At 43.8% G+C, this 12,917-nt stretch overlaps 1 protein-coding gene across 1 annotated transcript in view; it reads left to right on the top strand.

Annotated features, from left to right (window-relative positions):
- The window catches only part of DGAT2 (diacylglycerol O-acyltransferase 2), a 49,114-nt gene continuing 36,197 nt past the window's right edge, over nt 1-12,917 (top strand). The window contains exon 1 of the mRNA XM_087720987.1: nt 1-111. Coding sequence (XP_087577113.1) covers nt 54-111 — 58 coding nt within the window. The 5' untranslated portion in view covers nt 1-53. The remainder of the gene's footprint in view (nt 112-12,917) is intronic.

Raw genomic sequence — 12,917 nt, 5'->3', positions numbered from 1 at the left:
GCCGGACCCTCCGAGCCCGTCCCCGCCTTTGGCCTCGCTGCCTCCCGGCATGGATGGACGCTGACCGAGCCATGAAGACGCTCATCGCTGCCTACGCGGGGGTCCTGCGAGGTAGGATCCCACCCCCTCCCGGAGGGGCTGGCTGGTTTGGGGGGGGGGGCGCAGATGAGAGGATACCGCGCATCTCTCCCCTTTTTCCCCCCTTTGCGCGTCTTTCGGACCCCGCCGCGCAAGCTTCTTTTTCCCCCTGCGCGGTTTCTCCTCTTGGGGAAGATGGTCAGGATCGCCCCCTCCCCCCGATGATTGACACCCCTGGGGGGTTCAAAGGAAGACCCCCACCACCACCAAGGAGGAGCAGCAGCCTTTGATCCTGCCTGGCTTCCCTCTGCGTGAGATCCTGAGCCAGGACTGGGAGGGTTAGAGACCCCCTGGGTGGGAGTGGGTGGAAATCATCATAATTATAATAATAATGATCATCATAATAACGACACCTTATATAGGACCTCTTAGGATATAATATATGATATGGTAGAAGAGACAGAATACAGTGTTAAGATATATAAGATCTAAAGGTGCAAGAGAAAGGTATAAAACATATAATATATAAGATGTAATATAATAAAGAATATGATATGCAGTATAAGACCCACAGTGTAAGATATATAAGAAGATGAAGATATAAGATAAAGATATATAAGATGTCAGGTATAATAGATGATACAATATAATACAATATTCAAATATACGATATACAGTAAGATATAAGCTAACGCTATAAGGTATAATATGTGATACAACATAATATGATATACAATATAGGATATACAGTAATAGGAAGATGAAAGATAAAACTATATTAGGTATAATAGATGATACATTATAGTACGATATACAATATAGGATATACAGTAAGGAAGATATAAGATAAAATTATAAGATATAATACATGTTGCAATATAATACGATATACAATATAGGATATACAGTAAGGAAGATATAAGATAAAATTATAAGGTATAATACATGTTGCAAAATAATACGATATACAATATAGGATATACAGTAAGGAAGATATAAGATAAAATTATAAGATATAATACATGTTGCAATATAATACGATATACAATATAGGATATACAGTAAGAGGACTATAAGATAAAGGTAAAAGATATAAGGTATAATAGATGATACAATATATTACGATGTACAATATAAGATATACAGTATATATCCTATCCATATAAGATGAAGGTAAGAATATAATAATATGAGGTATAATATATGATATGATATGTGACATAAGTTATACAGTATGAGATATAAGATATAGATATAAGTATATAAGGTAATATTAAATATAATATTACAGTATGATATGATAAATAAGATCTACTGTATAGAATATGTAAGATGAAGATATAAAATAAAGATATGAGATATAATACGATGTTTATTACAAATATATATATATATATATATATATATATATATATATATATATATATATATATATATATATATATATATATATATATATATATATATATAGTATTTGTGCTGATAAATAAATAAAGGGAGACTAGTATAGATCTATTTCAAGCTATTTAGCTCTCATCAGCTAGCCATACCCTTAGTGGGATTTGAACCTGGGCTATATTACATATTAGGCAGACGTCTTAGCCATTAGGCCACAGGCTCTGATCCGTTATCAGCCATAATGTATATTTCATGTAATGTAATATATATTCATATGCATTAATATAATGTAATATAGGATTGTATAGTTCTCTCCTGCTATGGGCAGGGGGTTGGACTAGAAGACCTCCAAGGTCCCTTCCAGTCCTATTATTCTATGTCCCATCTGCCTCTCCCTAATCTTTGCAAAGGACTTTAGAAGTGCCTAAAAATGCCAAATCCTGTCTAAACATTTGGCCGACTGCGCTATCCCCTATAAGTATTATTATTATTTATATCATTTGGGGGAGACCCTTCTCTCCCCCCCTCCCCCCGGTATTTGACTTTCCCACTTTTGCAATTCAGGAAGCGGGCAAAAGATTAAAATCCTGCCTGGCCGGGGGGAAAAAAATGTGGAAATGCTGAACTTTTTGTAGCATTTTCTTTAGCAATGATTTCCCCCTCAAAAAATATGAATACCAGGAATTGGAAAACCAGGCCTGATTAAACACACTGCTTTGGGGGTGTTTGTTAGTTTAATTTCCCTTTTCTTTTTAAAGAAGTAATTTTTGGTTTAGCAGAATCGTCGAAGCTGTTGGTGGATTGGTTTACCCATCGGCCTACTTCATTTTTATCCTGGTTTGAGGTTGGTTTTTGGCACTGTCTATCTGGGATCAGGCCATGCGGTGATACGTGGTCAGTTGGTTATTTAATGCTTTAGGGCAGTATTTTCTCAACTTTGGCCACGTGAAGGTGGCTGGACTTGAACTCCCAGAATTCCCCAGCCAGCTATTTAGGAGCGAAGGACTCCAGCAATGCCTGCACTAAATACTAACTCTGGTGAGTTTTGAATGCCGGTTAGTTTTTCAGGGTTTTGTACGTTTTGGGAAGTTAGAAATGGGGTTTAACCTGGCCTTAATTTAAGGATGGTCCGTGAACTCAAGCCTACAGAGACGTATAACTATCATCTTATCCAGGGTTCCACCACAAAACCGCGGTAGAATAAAGCGCGCTCGACGAAAGCGCGTACGTGACATCATCACAGCGCGACGAAAACAGCACGCTGTGAGCGGTAAACTTAAAATTAACGCGTAAATCTAAACCTAACCCCCCCCAAACCTAACCCTAAACCTAACCCTAAGCCTAACCCTTAACCTAACCCTAAACCTAACCCTAAACCTAACGCTAAACCTAACGCTAACCCTTAACCTAACCCTAAACCTAACCCTAACGCTTAACGTAACCCTAAACCTAACCCTAACCCTTAACCTAACCCTAACCCTAACCCTAAACCTAAACCTAACCCTTACCTTTATGTGAATCGGCTTGCTTTAATTTAATTTTAATTTAATTTATTTTTAATTTTATTTGTCCCGCTGCTGCTGATGTCAGGTACGCGCTTTAATCGGGCGCGCTTTAATGGACCGCGGTTTTGACGGGTCACGCTTATCCAGAAGCAATTTTTCGCTTCTTTTGATCGTAACAAAGCTTAGAAAACCAGCCAGGTGCCAATTCGGGGACACTGTACTCTCTTGCAGGATAGCAAGAATGGCGGAGTGGAGCTCCCTGGGTTAAGGCAGTCTACCTCTGAATCTGTTTCTGCTAGGAACCCTTAAGAAAGGAGATCATTTCCACTCCCAGCCAGTCTTCTGCTCCAATCCATCCTGAGCTTCGTGATCTGTTGCTTGTTTTTTTGCGAGAAAGGTGAACTTTAGCTTTTTCCAAACTCCGTTAAACGTAACCTGTAATCCCTCAACTATTTGGGGAGTGAGTGCGGGCCGCGCCAGCAAGGTCAGAGCGACAATCCAGCTGCCAAAATCCACAAGCTGCAACTGTGTATGTGAGGCTCAGCATAGGAGAAGCGGCGTGGCAGGACCTTTTGAGTGTCCAGCGGCCAAAATCCATGTAGTCCTCGACTTACGACCATAATGGAGGCCCCCCTCCACATTGTCGTTGCTACCTGAAACATTTGTTCAGGGAATTTGGCCCCGTTTTACGACCTTGCGTGCCACAATCACAGCAGCTGTTAAGTTTTGTAACACGGTTGTTAAGTGAATCTGGCTCTCCCCCCCCCTTGACTTGTAAGGAGGTCACAAAATGGGATCATGTGACCCAGGCACACTGTGCCCGTCGTAAATATGACTCGGTTACTAAGCGTCTTGAGTTTTGATCACGTGGCTATGGAGATAATGCAATGGTTGTAAGTGTGGAAAACGGTCGTAAGCCACTGTTTTCAGTGCTGTTGTAACTTTGAATATAAGGATGGATGGATGTAAAAGTTTCCCCAAAGTGCTACCTATTTATCTACTCGCCTTTGCATGCTTTCCAACTGCTAGGTGGGCAGGAGCTGGAGCAAGGGACGGGAACTCACCCCCATCACATGGCACTCGGGTCTCAAACCTGGGCTATCAGCTTTCCAACCGGCAAGCTCAGTGTCTTTAACCACTGGGCCATCCCACCCATCTCTCCCTCCCTCCTTCCTGCCCACATCTATCTGTCTGTCTGTCTATCTACCCTATTTTCCCGAAAATAAGACCTCCATGGATAAAAAGTCAATCGGGCTTTTGAGTGCATGCGCTAAAATAAGCCCTCCCCGAAAATATTGCAACACAACAGCAGACATGAGGTGACCACACTCTCCGCCTCCTGCACCTCAAAAATAATAAGACCTCCCTGAAAATAAGGCCAAGTGCTTTTTTTGTGGGGGGGGGGTCAAAAGAAAATAAGACCCCATCTTATTTTTGGGGAAACACAGTATTTATCTATATCTAGCAATCTATACAATACAATACAATAGCAGAGTTGGAAGGGACCTTGGAGGTCTTCTAGTCCAACCCCCTGCCTAGGCAGGAAACCCTATACCGTTCCAGACAAATGGCTATCCAACATCTTCTTAAAGTCTTCCAGTGTTGGAGCATTCACAAGTTCTGGAGGCAATTTCTGTTCCACTGATTAATTGTTCTCACTGTCAGGAAATTCCTCCTCCGTTCTAAGTTGCTTCTCTCCTTGATTAGTTTCCACCCATTGCTTCTTGTTCTGCCCTCAGGTGCTTTGGAGAATAGTTTGACTCCCTCTTCTTTGTGGCAACCCCTGAGATATCGGACAGCTGCTATCATGTCTCCCCTGGTCCTTCTTTTCATTAAACTAGACATACCCAGTTCCTGCAACCGTTCTTCATATGTTTTAGCCTCCAGTCCCCTAATCCTCTTTGCTGCTCTTCTCTGCACTCTTTCCAGAGTCTCCACATCTTTTCTACATCGTGGCAACCAAAACTCGTTTGGTGTCTGTCTGTCTGTCTGTCTCTCTCTCTCCCTCCCCCTCCCTCCCCCCCTCCATCCATCTGGTCCGATCCTATCTATCATCTATCTATCTATCTATCTATCTATCTATCTATCTATCTATCTATCTATCTATCTATCTATCTATCTATCTATCATCTATCTATCTATCTATCTATCTATCTATCTATCTATCTATCTATCTATCTATCTATCTATCATTTATCTTATCTCTATCTATCTATCTATCTATCTATCTACCTACCTACCTACTTACCTACCTACCTACCTACCTACCTACCTACCTACCTACCTTCCTGGTCGGTCGGTCTGTCTGTCTGTCTGTCTGTCTGTCTATCTGTCTATCTATCTATCTATCTATCTATCTATCTATCTATCTATCTATCTATCTATCTATCTATCTATCTATTTATCTATCATTTATTCTATCTATGTATCTATGTATCTATGTATCTATGTATCTATCTATCTATCTATCTATCTATCTATCTATCTATCTATCTATCTATCTATCATTTATCCTATCTATCTATCTATCTATCTATCTATCTATCTATCTATCTATCTATCTATCTATCTATCTATCTATCTATCTATTTATCTATCATTTATCCTATCTATCTATGTATCTATGTATCTATCTATGTATCTATCTATCTATCTGCTCTGTCCGTCTGTCTGTCTGTCTGGTCTCTCTCTGTCTATCTAAAAGAACTGAGGTGGTGCAGTGGTTAGAGTGCAGTGCTGCAGGCTAAATTGACTGATGGCTGCCTGCAGTTTGGCAGTTTGAATCCCACCAGGCTCAATCTTGACTCAGCCTTCCATCCTTCCGAAGTCCGTAAAATGAGGACCCAGATTGTTGGGGGCAAGAGGCTGGCTCTGTAAACCCCTCAGAGAGGGCTGGAAAGCCCTGTGAAGCAGTATATAAGTCTAAGTACTATTAGGAAGGAAGGAGGGAGGGAGAGAGGAAGGAGGGAGGGAGGGAGGGAGGGAGGGAGGGAGGAAGGAAGGAAGGAAGGAAGGAAGGAAGGAAGGAAGGAGTGAGCCATGGTGGCACAGTGCTTAGAATGCAGAATCCATCCTTCCGAGGTCCGTAAAATGAGGACCCAGATTGTTGGGGGCAAGAGGCTGGCTCTGTAAACCACTTGGAGAGGGCTGGAAAGCACTGTGAAGCAGTATATAAGGGCTATTTCTCTCTCTCTCTCTCTCTCTCTCTCCCTCCCTCCCTCCCCCTCTCTCTCTCACACACACACATATGGATATGACCATATGCTTAAAAGAAGTGCAGTAGCAGAGGCTGCTATGCTATATAGACAAAAGTTCTGCGTATTTTCTTCATCTTATTAGATGCAATTTATACTATCCACATAGGGATAAGCAGCTTGAAACCTTGAAGCAAGATGGACACTAAACCAATTTAATAAATAATTATTTAACATCTGATAACATCTATCCCTGTCCAGAAAAGCTAACTGGCTTCCATTAACCCTGGATATTTTTGTGTGTGTTTTAGGTCTATCCGTCATGCCTAATTGCATCAGTGTCCTTGTTTAAGTAAGTCCTGACTGCCGTCTGTTCTCCAATTCCATGTTGCAACTTTGCAATTGATGAATGGTTAGGTAAACCAGGAAGGTGCGATCAGGTTTAATGGACTGTGAGAATCACCTTGAGAAGCAGAAGGAAGAAGAACAGGAGCCAGACAATGGTAGGCTTAGTATCCTAGGTTTTAGAAGAGAAATAGAATAACAAGAGTTGGAAGGGACCTTGGAGGTCTTCTAGTCCAACCCCTTGCTTAGGCAGGAAACCCTACACCCCTTCACACAAATGGTTATCCAGCCTCTTCTTAAAAACTCCCAGTGTTGGAGCATTCACACCTTCTGGAGGCAAGTTGTTACACGGATTAATTGTTCTCACTGTCAGGAAATTTCTCCTTAGTTCTAAGTTGCTTCTCTCCTTGATTAGTTTCCACCCATTGCTTCTTGTTCTGCCCTCAGGTGCCTTGGAGAATAGCTTGACTCCCTCTTCTTGGTGGTAAAGATAAAGGTTCCCTTCGCACATGTGTGCTAGTAGTTCCCGACTCTAGGGGGCGCTGCTCATCTCCGTTTCAAAGCCAAAGAACCAGCGCATGACTAAATGCCAAAGGCGCACGGAACTCTGTTACCTTCCCACCAAAATTTTGGAAAAAAAAACACCTCTCTAACTAGATAGGAAAGAACGTAAACATAGATCTACAATACAATACAATAGCAGAGTTGGAAGGGACCTTGGAGGTCTTCTAGTCCAACCCCCTGCCTAGGCAGGAAATTCTATACTGTTTCAGACAAATGGCTATCCAACATCTTCTTAAAGACTTCCAGTGTTGGGGCATTTACAGCTTCTGGAGGCAACTTCTGTTCCACTGAATAATTGTTCTAACTGTCAGGAAATTTCTCCTCAGTTCTAAGTTGCTTCTCTCCTTGATTAGTTTCCACCCATTGCTTCTTGTTCTACACTCAGGTGCCTTGGAGAATAGCTTGACTCCCTCTTCTTTGTGGCAACCCCTGAGATATCGGAAGACTGCTATCATGTCTCCCCTAGTCCTTCTTTTCATTAAACTAGACCTACCCAGTTCCTGCAACCGTTCTTCATATGTTTTAGCCTCCAGTCCCTTAATCATCTTTGTTGCTCTTCTCTGCACTCTTTCCAGAGTCTCCACATCTTTTTTTACATCGTGGCGACCAAAACTGGATGTCGTATTCCAAGTGTGGCCTTACCAAGGCCTTATAAAGTGGCATTAACCCTTCACGTGATCTTGATTCTATCCCTCTGTTGTTGCAGCCTAGAACTATGTTGGCTTTTTTGGCAGCTGCTGCACACGGCTGGCTCCTATTTAAATGGTTGTCCACTAGGATTCCAAGATCCCTTTCACAGTTACTACTATTGAGCAAGGCACCACCTATACTGTACCTGTGCATTTGGTTTTTCTTGCCTAAATGTAGAACCTGACTCTTTTCACCATTGAATTTCATTTTGTTAGCTAGTACCCAATGTTCAAGTTTGTCAAGATCCTTCTGTATCTTAAGCCTGTCTTCTGGAGCGTTGGCTATTCCTGCCAACTTGGTGTCATCTGCAAATTTGACGAGTTCCCCATTTATTCCCTCATCCAAATCATTGATGAAGATGTTGAAGAGTCCTGGGCCTAAAACAGAGCCTTGGGGTCCTCCACTGCATACTTCCCTCCATGAAGATGCAGTTCCATTGAGGACTACACGTTGAGTGCGGTTGGTCAGCCAGTTACGAATCCATCTGGTGGTGATGCTGTCCAACCCCACATTCTTCTCCTTTATCTAGTAGTAGGTTATGGTCTACCTTATCAAATGCCTTACTGAAGTCCAAGTAAACTTTTGGAATTTGGAAGAGCTATTTGGCAATCATTAGTAAAACTTGAGCTTAGCCCCAGGAAACAGGAAAAGGTGAGAAAGAAATGCAAGTTTTGTTTACCTTGATGTGCTTTGGAATAAGAGAGAAGGAAACAAACTCAGATTTTCAAGCCTAGATCAGTATTTCCCAACTTGGCAAATTTTAAGACATGTGGAGTTCAATTCCCAGAATTCTCCAACCAGGCCCCTCCCTCCAGTCTCCTTCCTTCCTTCCTTCCTTCCTTCCTTCCTTCCTTCCTTCCTTCCTTCCTTCCTTCCTTCCTTCCTTCCTTTCTTTCTTTCTTTCTTTCTCTTTCTTTTTCTTTCTTTTCCTTCCTTCCCTCTCTCCCTCCTGTTCCTTCCTTTCTTCCTTCCTTCCTTCCTTCCTTCCTTCCTTCCTTCCTTCCTTCCTTCCTTCCTTTCCTCTTGCTTCCACCATTCTCTTTCCTTCTCTCTCTTCCTTTTCCTTCCTTCCCTCCCTCCCTCCCCTTTCTTTCTTTCTTTCTTTCTCTTTCTTTTCCTTCCCTCCCTCTCTCCCTCCTGTTCCTTCCTTTCTTCCTTTCTTCCTTTCTTCCTTTCTTCCTTCCTTCCTTCCTTCCTTCCTTCCTTCCTTCCTTCCTTCCTTCCTTTCCTCTCGCTTCCGCCATTCTCTTTCTTTCCCTCTCTCTCTTCCTTTTCCTTCCTTCCCTCCCTCCCCTTTCTTTTTCTTTCTTTCTTTCCTTTCCTTCCTTCCTTCCTTCCTTCTTCCCTCCTCCCCCCCTCCCTCCTCCTTCCTTCCTTTCCTATTTTTACATTTTATTTTATTACATTCTATTTTACTTTTTGTTGGATGACAGCCACGTGTTCATCCCAAGTATGTTTAAACCCGTGTTATGTCAGTGATAGGCTATGCGCATAAAGGATAAACATAAATTTACCTAATTTTTGTGAGTGAAGGATAGCAATTCCCCAAAGCACTAAAACCAGTTTAAGTGACAGGCTGTCTCACGGAGCAAAGTTTTCTTAGCTACTGTCCCCTGTTAGAAACTAAGGGCCCTGATGGATTTATCTGAAATACACATCAACAAAGTGGCATGTTGTTAAGGGTTCGTTCCGCTAGATTTGGAAAAGAAAAAAACAACACTTGTGGAGCAGGTTTGCTGTAATACAGTAGCGCTGGCTAAAAATACGATTTTTATTCGCTAGAGCTGCAGGATACCTGAATCATAACACTTTAAACCTTTCCCCCCCGTGGGATGGAATATTTTGAAGATTAAGATTTAGAGGCCGACTACTGTATTTCCAAGATCTGGTAATACGATGGTCAGGATGAATGATCATAACAACAGAATAAGACTTGGAAGGGACCTTGGAGGTCTTCTAGTCCAACCCCTTGCTGGGGCAGGAGACCCTATGCCAATGATGGCTAACCTGTTTGTCGTCGCAGGCCATAATAGAATGTGCACGTGAACCTCCCCTGAGCATTCATGCGTGGCCCCCACGCTTCCCCCGTGCCCCCCACATGCATGCTTGACCCACTGCACTCCCTCTGCCTCCCATGCATGCACGCCAATCACCAGGAGACGGTGAGTTCTAGTCCCACTTTAAGTATGAAAGCCAGATGGGTGACTTTGGGCCAATCACCAGGAGACAGTGAGTTCTAGTCCTGCCTTAGGCATGAAAGCCAGCTGGGTGACTTTGGGCCAATCACCAGGAGACGGTGAGTTCTAGTCCTGCCTTAGGCATGAAAGCCAGCTGGGTGACTTTGGGCCAATCACCAGGAGACGGTGAGTTCTAGTCCTGCCTTAGGCATGAAAGCCAGCTGGGTGACTTTGGGCCAATCACCAGGAGACGGTGAGTTCTAGTCCTGCCTTAGGCATGAAAGCTGACTGGGTGACTTTGGGCCAATCACCAGGAGACGGCGAGTTCTAGTCCTGCCTTAGGCATGAAAGCCAGCTGGGTGACTTTGGGCCAATCACCAGGAGACAGTGAGTTCTAGTCCTGCCTTAGGCATGAAAGCCAGCTGGGTGACTTTGGGCCAATCGCCAGGGGAGGGTGAGTTCTAGTCCTGCCTTAGGCATGAAAGCTGACTGGGTGACTTTGGGCCAATCACCAGGAGACGGTGAGTTCTAGTCCTGCCTTAGGCATGAAAGCCAGCTGGGTGACTTTGGGCCAGTCACCAGGAGACAGTGAGTTCTAGTCCTGCCTTAGGCATGAAAGCCAGCTGGGTGACTTTGGGCCAATCACCAGGAGACTGTGAGTTCTAGTCCCAACTTAAGAATGACAGCCAGCTGGAAAAAAGGTGTGTTTGTTACCTTGAGTTATTTGGAGTATGAATAGACAATAAATAAATAAAATAAAAATTAAAAAAACCTCGTAATCTCAGGTATTTTTAAACCTTAATTCTTTATGGTTTTTGGATGCTATGAAAATACAGATCATTTTCGTAGTTGACGGTTCAGGTATGAATCCAGAGAAAGGATTAATATCATCCCAGGGGTTCCACGTGAAGGAAATCCATCTTGGGTGCTGCGAAGCTGGGACGCGGTGGCTCAGTGGCTAAGACGCTGAGCTTGTCAATCCAAAAGGTCGGCCGTTTCGTGGTTCGAATCCCCAGCGCCGCATAACGGAGTGAGCTCCGGTGACTTGTCCCGGCTTCTGCCAACCTAGCAGTTCGAAAGCACGTAAAAATGCAAGTAGAAAAATAGGAACCACCTTTGGTGGGAAGGGAAGAGCGTCCCGTGCGCCTTCGGCGTTGAGTCATGCCGCCATGTGACCACAGAGACGTCTTCGGACAGCGCTGGCTCTTCGGCTTTGAAACGGAGATGAGCACCGCCCCCTAGAGTCGGGAACGACTAGCACAGATGTGCGAGGGGAACCTTTACCTTTAGCTCCAATAACTAATCGTGCCGAATTCAATCACAGAGACAAGAGAGGAACACCCATCAGAAGAAATTGTACTTTATTTGGGATTGCTTCATTTGCCTTCACTTCCCCCCAAGGTTGCGTAGAGAGTCCAAACTTACGGCTTTGTGGCACCGGTGTGTTTTTCATGATAAATAAACACTGAGCTGCCCCGATGGAGATTAGATTTCACCAGCTCCTTGGACGTTTGCCCAAGAACCAGGTGAAAAGTAAAATGAAATAAAACAGAGAGAGCTTTGCAGAGTTTATATGGGCCTGCGTTAAATAAGGCATAGGGGCCAGGTAGGAAAGCAAAGATATTCCTTCTGTCTAACAGTAAGGAAATGGAGATGACATAAAATAGAATAGAATAAAATAACAGAGTTGGAAGGGACCTTGGAGGTCTTCTAGTCCAACCCCCTGCCTAGGCAGGAAACCCTATACCGTTTCAGACAAATGGCTATCCAACATCTTCTTAAAAACTCCCAGTGTTGGGGCATTCACAACTTCTGCAGGCAAGTTGTTCCACTGATTCATTGTTGTAACAGTCAGGAAATTCCTCCTTAGTTGTAGGTTGCTTCTCTCCTTGATTAGTTTCCATCCATTGCTTCTTGTCCTGCCCTCAGGTACCTTGGAGAATAGTTTGACTCCCTCTTCTTTGGGGCAACCCCTGAGATATTGGAACACTGCTATCATGTCTCTCCTAGTCTTTCTGGATTGCTTTTGGCAAAGGATTGCCTTTAGTAGGAATTGCAGTGGCAAAAAAACCCCACCGATGTGGAATTAACGGGGAACCCTCAAATTACGACCACGATTTCAGGCCACTGTTAAGCGAGACAGTTACAAAGTGAGTTTTTGCCCCATTTTACATTCTTCCTTGCCACGGTTGTCAAGCAAATCAATTTGCAGTTGTTAAACTAGTCACGAGAGACGCGGCGGCTCAGTGGCTGAGACGCTGAGCTTGTCGATCCGAAAGGGCGGCAGTTCAGCGGTTCGAATCCCCAGCGCCCCGCGTAACGGAGGGAGCTCCCGTGACTTGTCCCAGCTTCTGCCAACCTAGCCGTTCGAAAGCACGTAAAAAAATGCAAGTAGAAAAATAGGAACCACCTTTGGTGGGAAGGGAACAGCGTTCCGTGCGCCTTCGGCGTTGAGTCATGCCGGCCACATGACCACGGAGACGTCTTTGGACAGCACTAGCTCTTTGGCTTTGAAAGGGAGATGAGCACTGCCCCCTAGAGTCGGGAACGATTAGAACATATGTGCAAAGGGAACATCTCTGATTTCTGTCATTATCACGGCAGCACCATTATCCGCTATCATTCACCATCAGTCTGCTTTGTTGCCGTATCTCAGCCTCATGAAGAAATACGCACACACACCCCAGGATTTCCAACAATTTATCTTTTGACCTTGCCAGTTTCCAAGCCAATCTTCCACGGCGCATGATTCGTGCAGATCAAGAATGCTCGGGTGATTAAACCCAACGCTGGCGAATTGCACAACTGTCTTCCCAACGAAATACACAAGGAGGAAGAGAAATTAAAAATAAAACCCCAGGAATCTCCCTACGTAACTGAATTGCTTCAGAAGCTGCTGGAGCTGCTACTATGCCGCATTCCTTGCGCCTTGCAGGGACAACAACTCCGAGGATTCCCAGCCATTT

The sequence above is a fragment of the Thamnophis sirtalis genome, unplaced genomic scaffold (genome assembly GCF_051295495.1).
Source record: "Thamnophis sirtalis isolate CommonGarterSnake01/CBP01778 unplaced genomic scaffold, rThaSir2_p1.2 scaffold_8, whole genome shotgun sequence".
NCBI classification, from domain to species: Eukaryota; Metazoa; Chordata; class Lepidosauria; order Squamata; family Natricidae; genus Thamnophis; species Thamnophis sirtalis.
The sequence above is the reverse complement of the archived record's forward strand: the minus strand, read 5'-3'. Positions and strand labels throughout refer to the sequence as shown.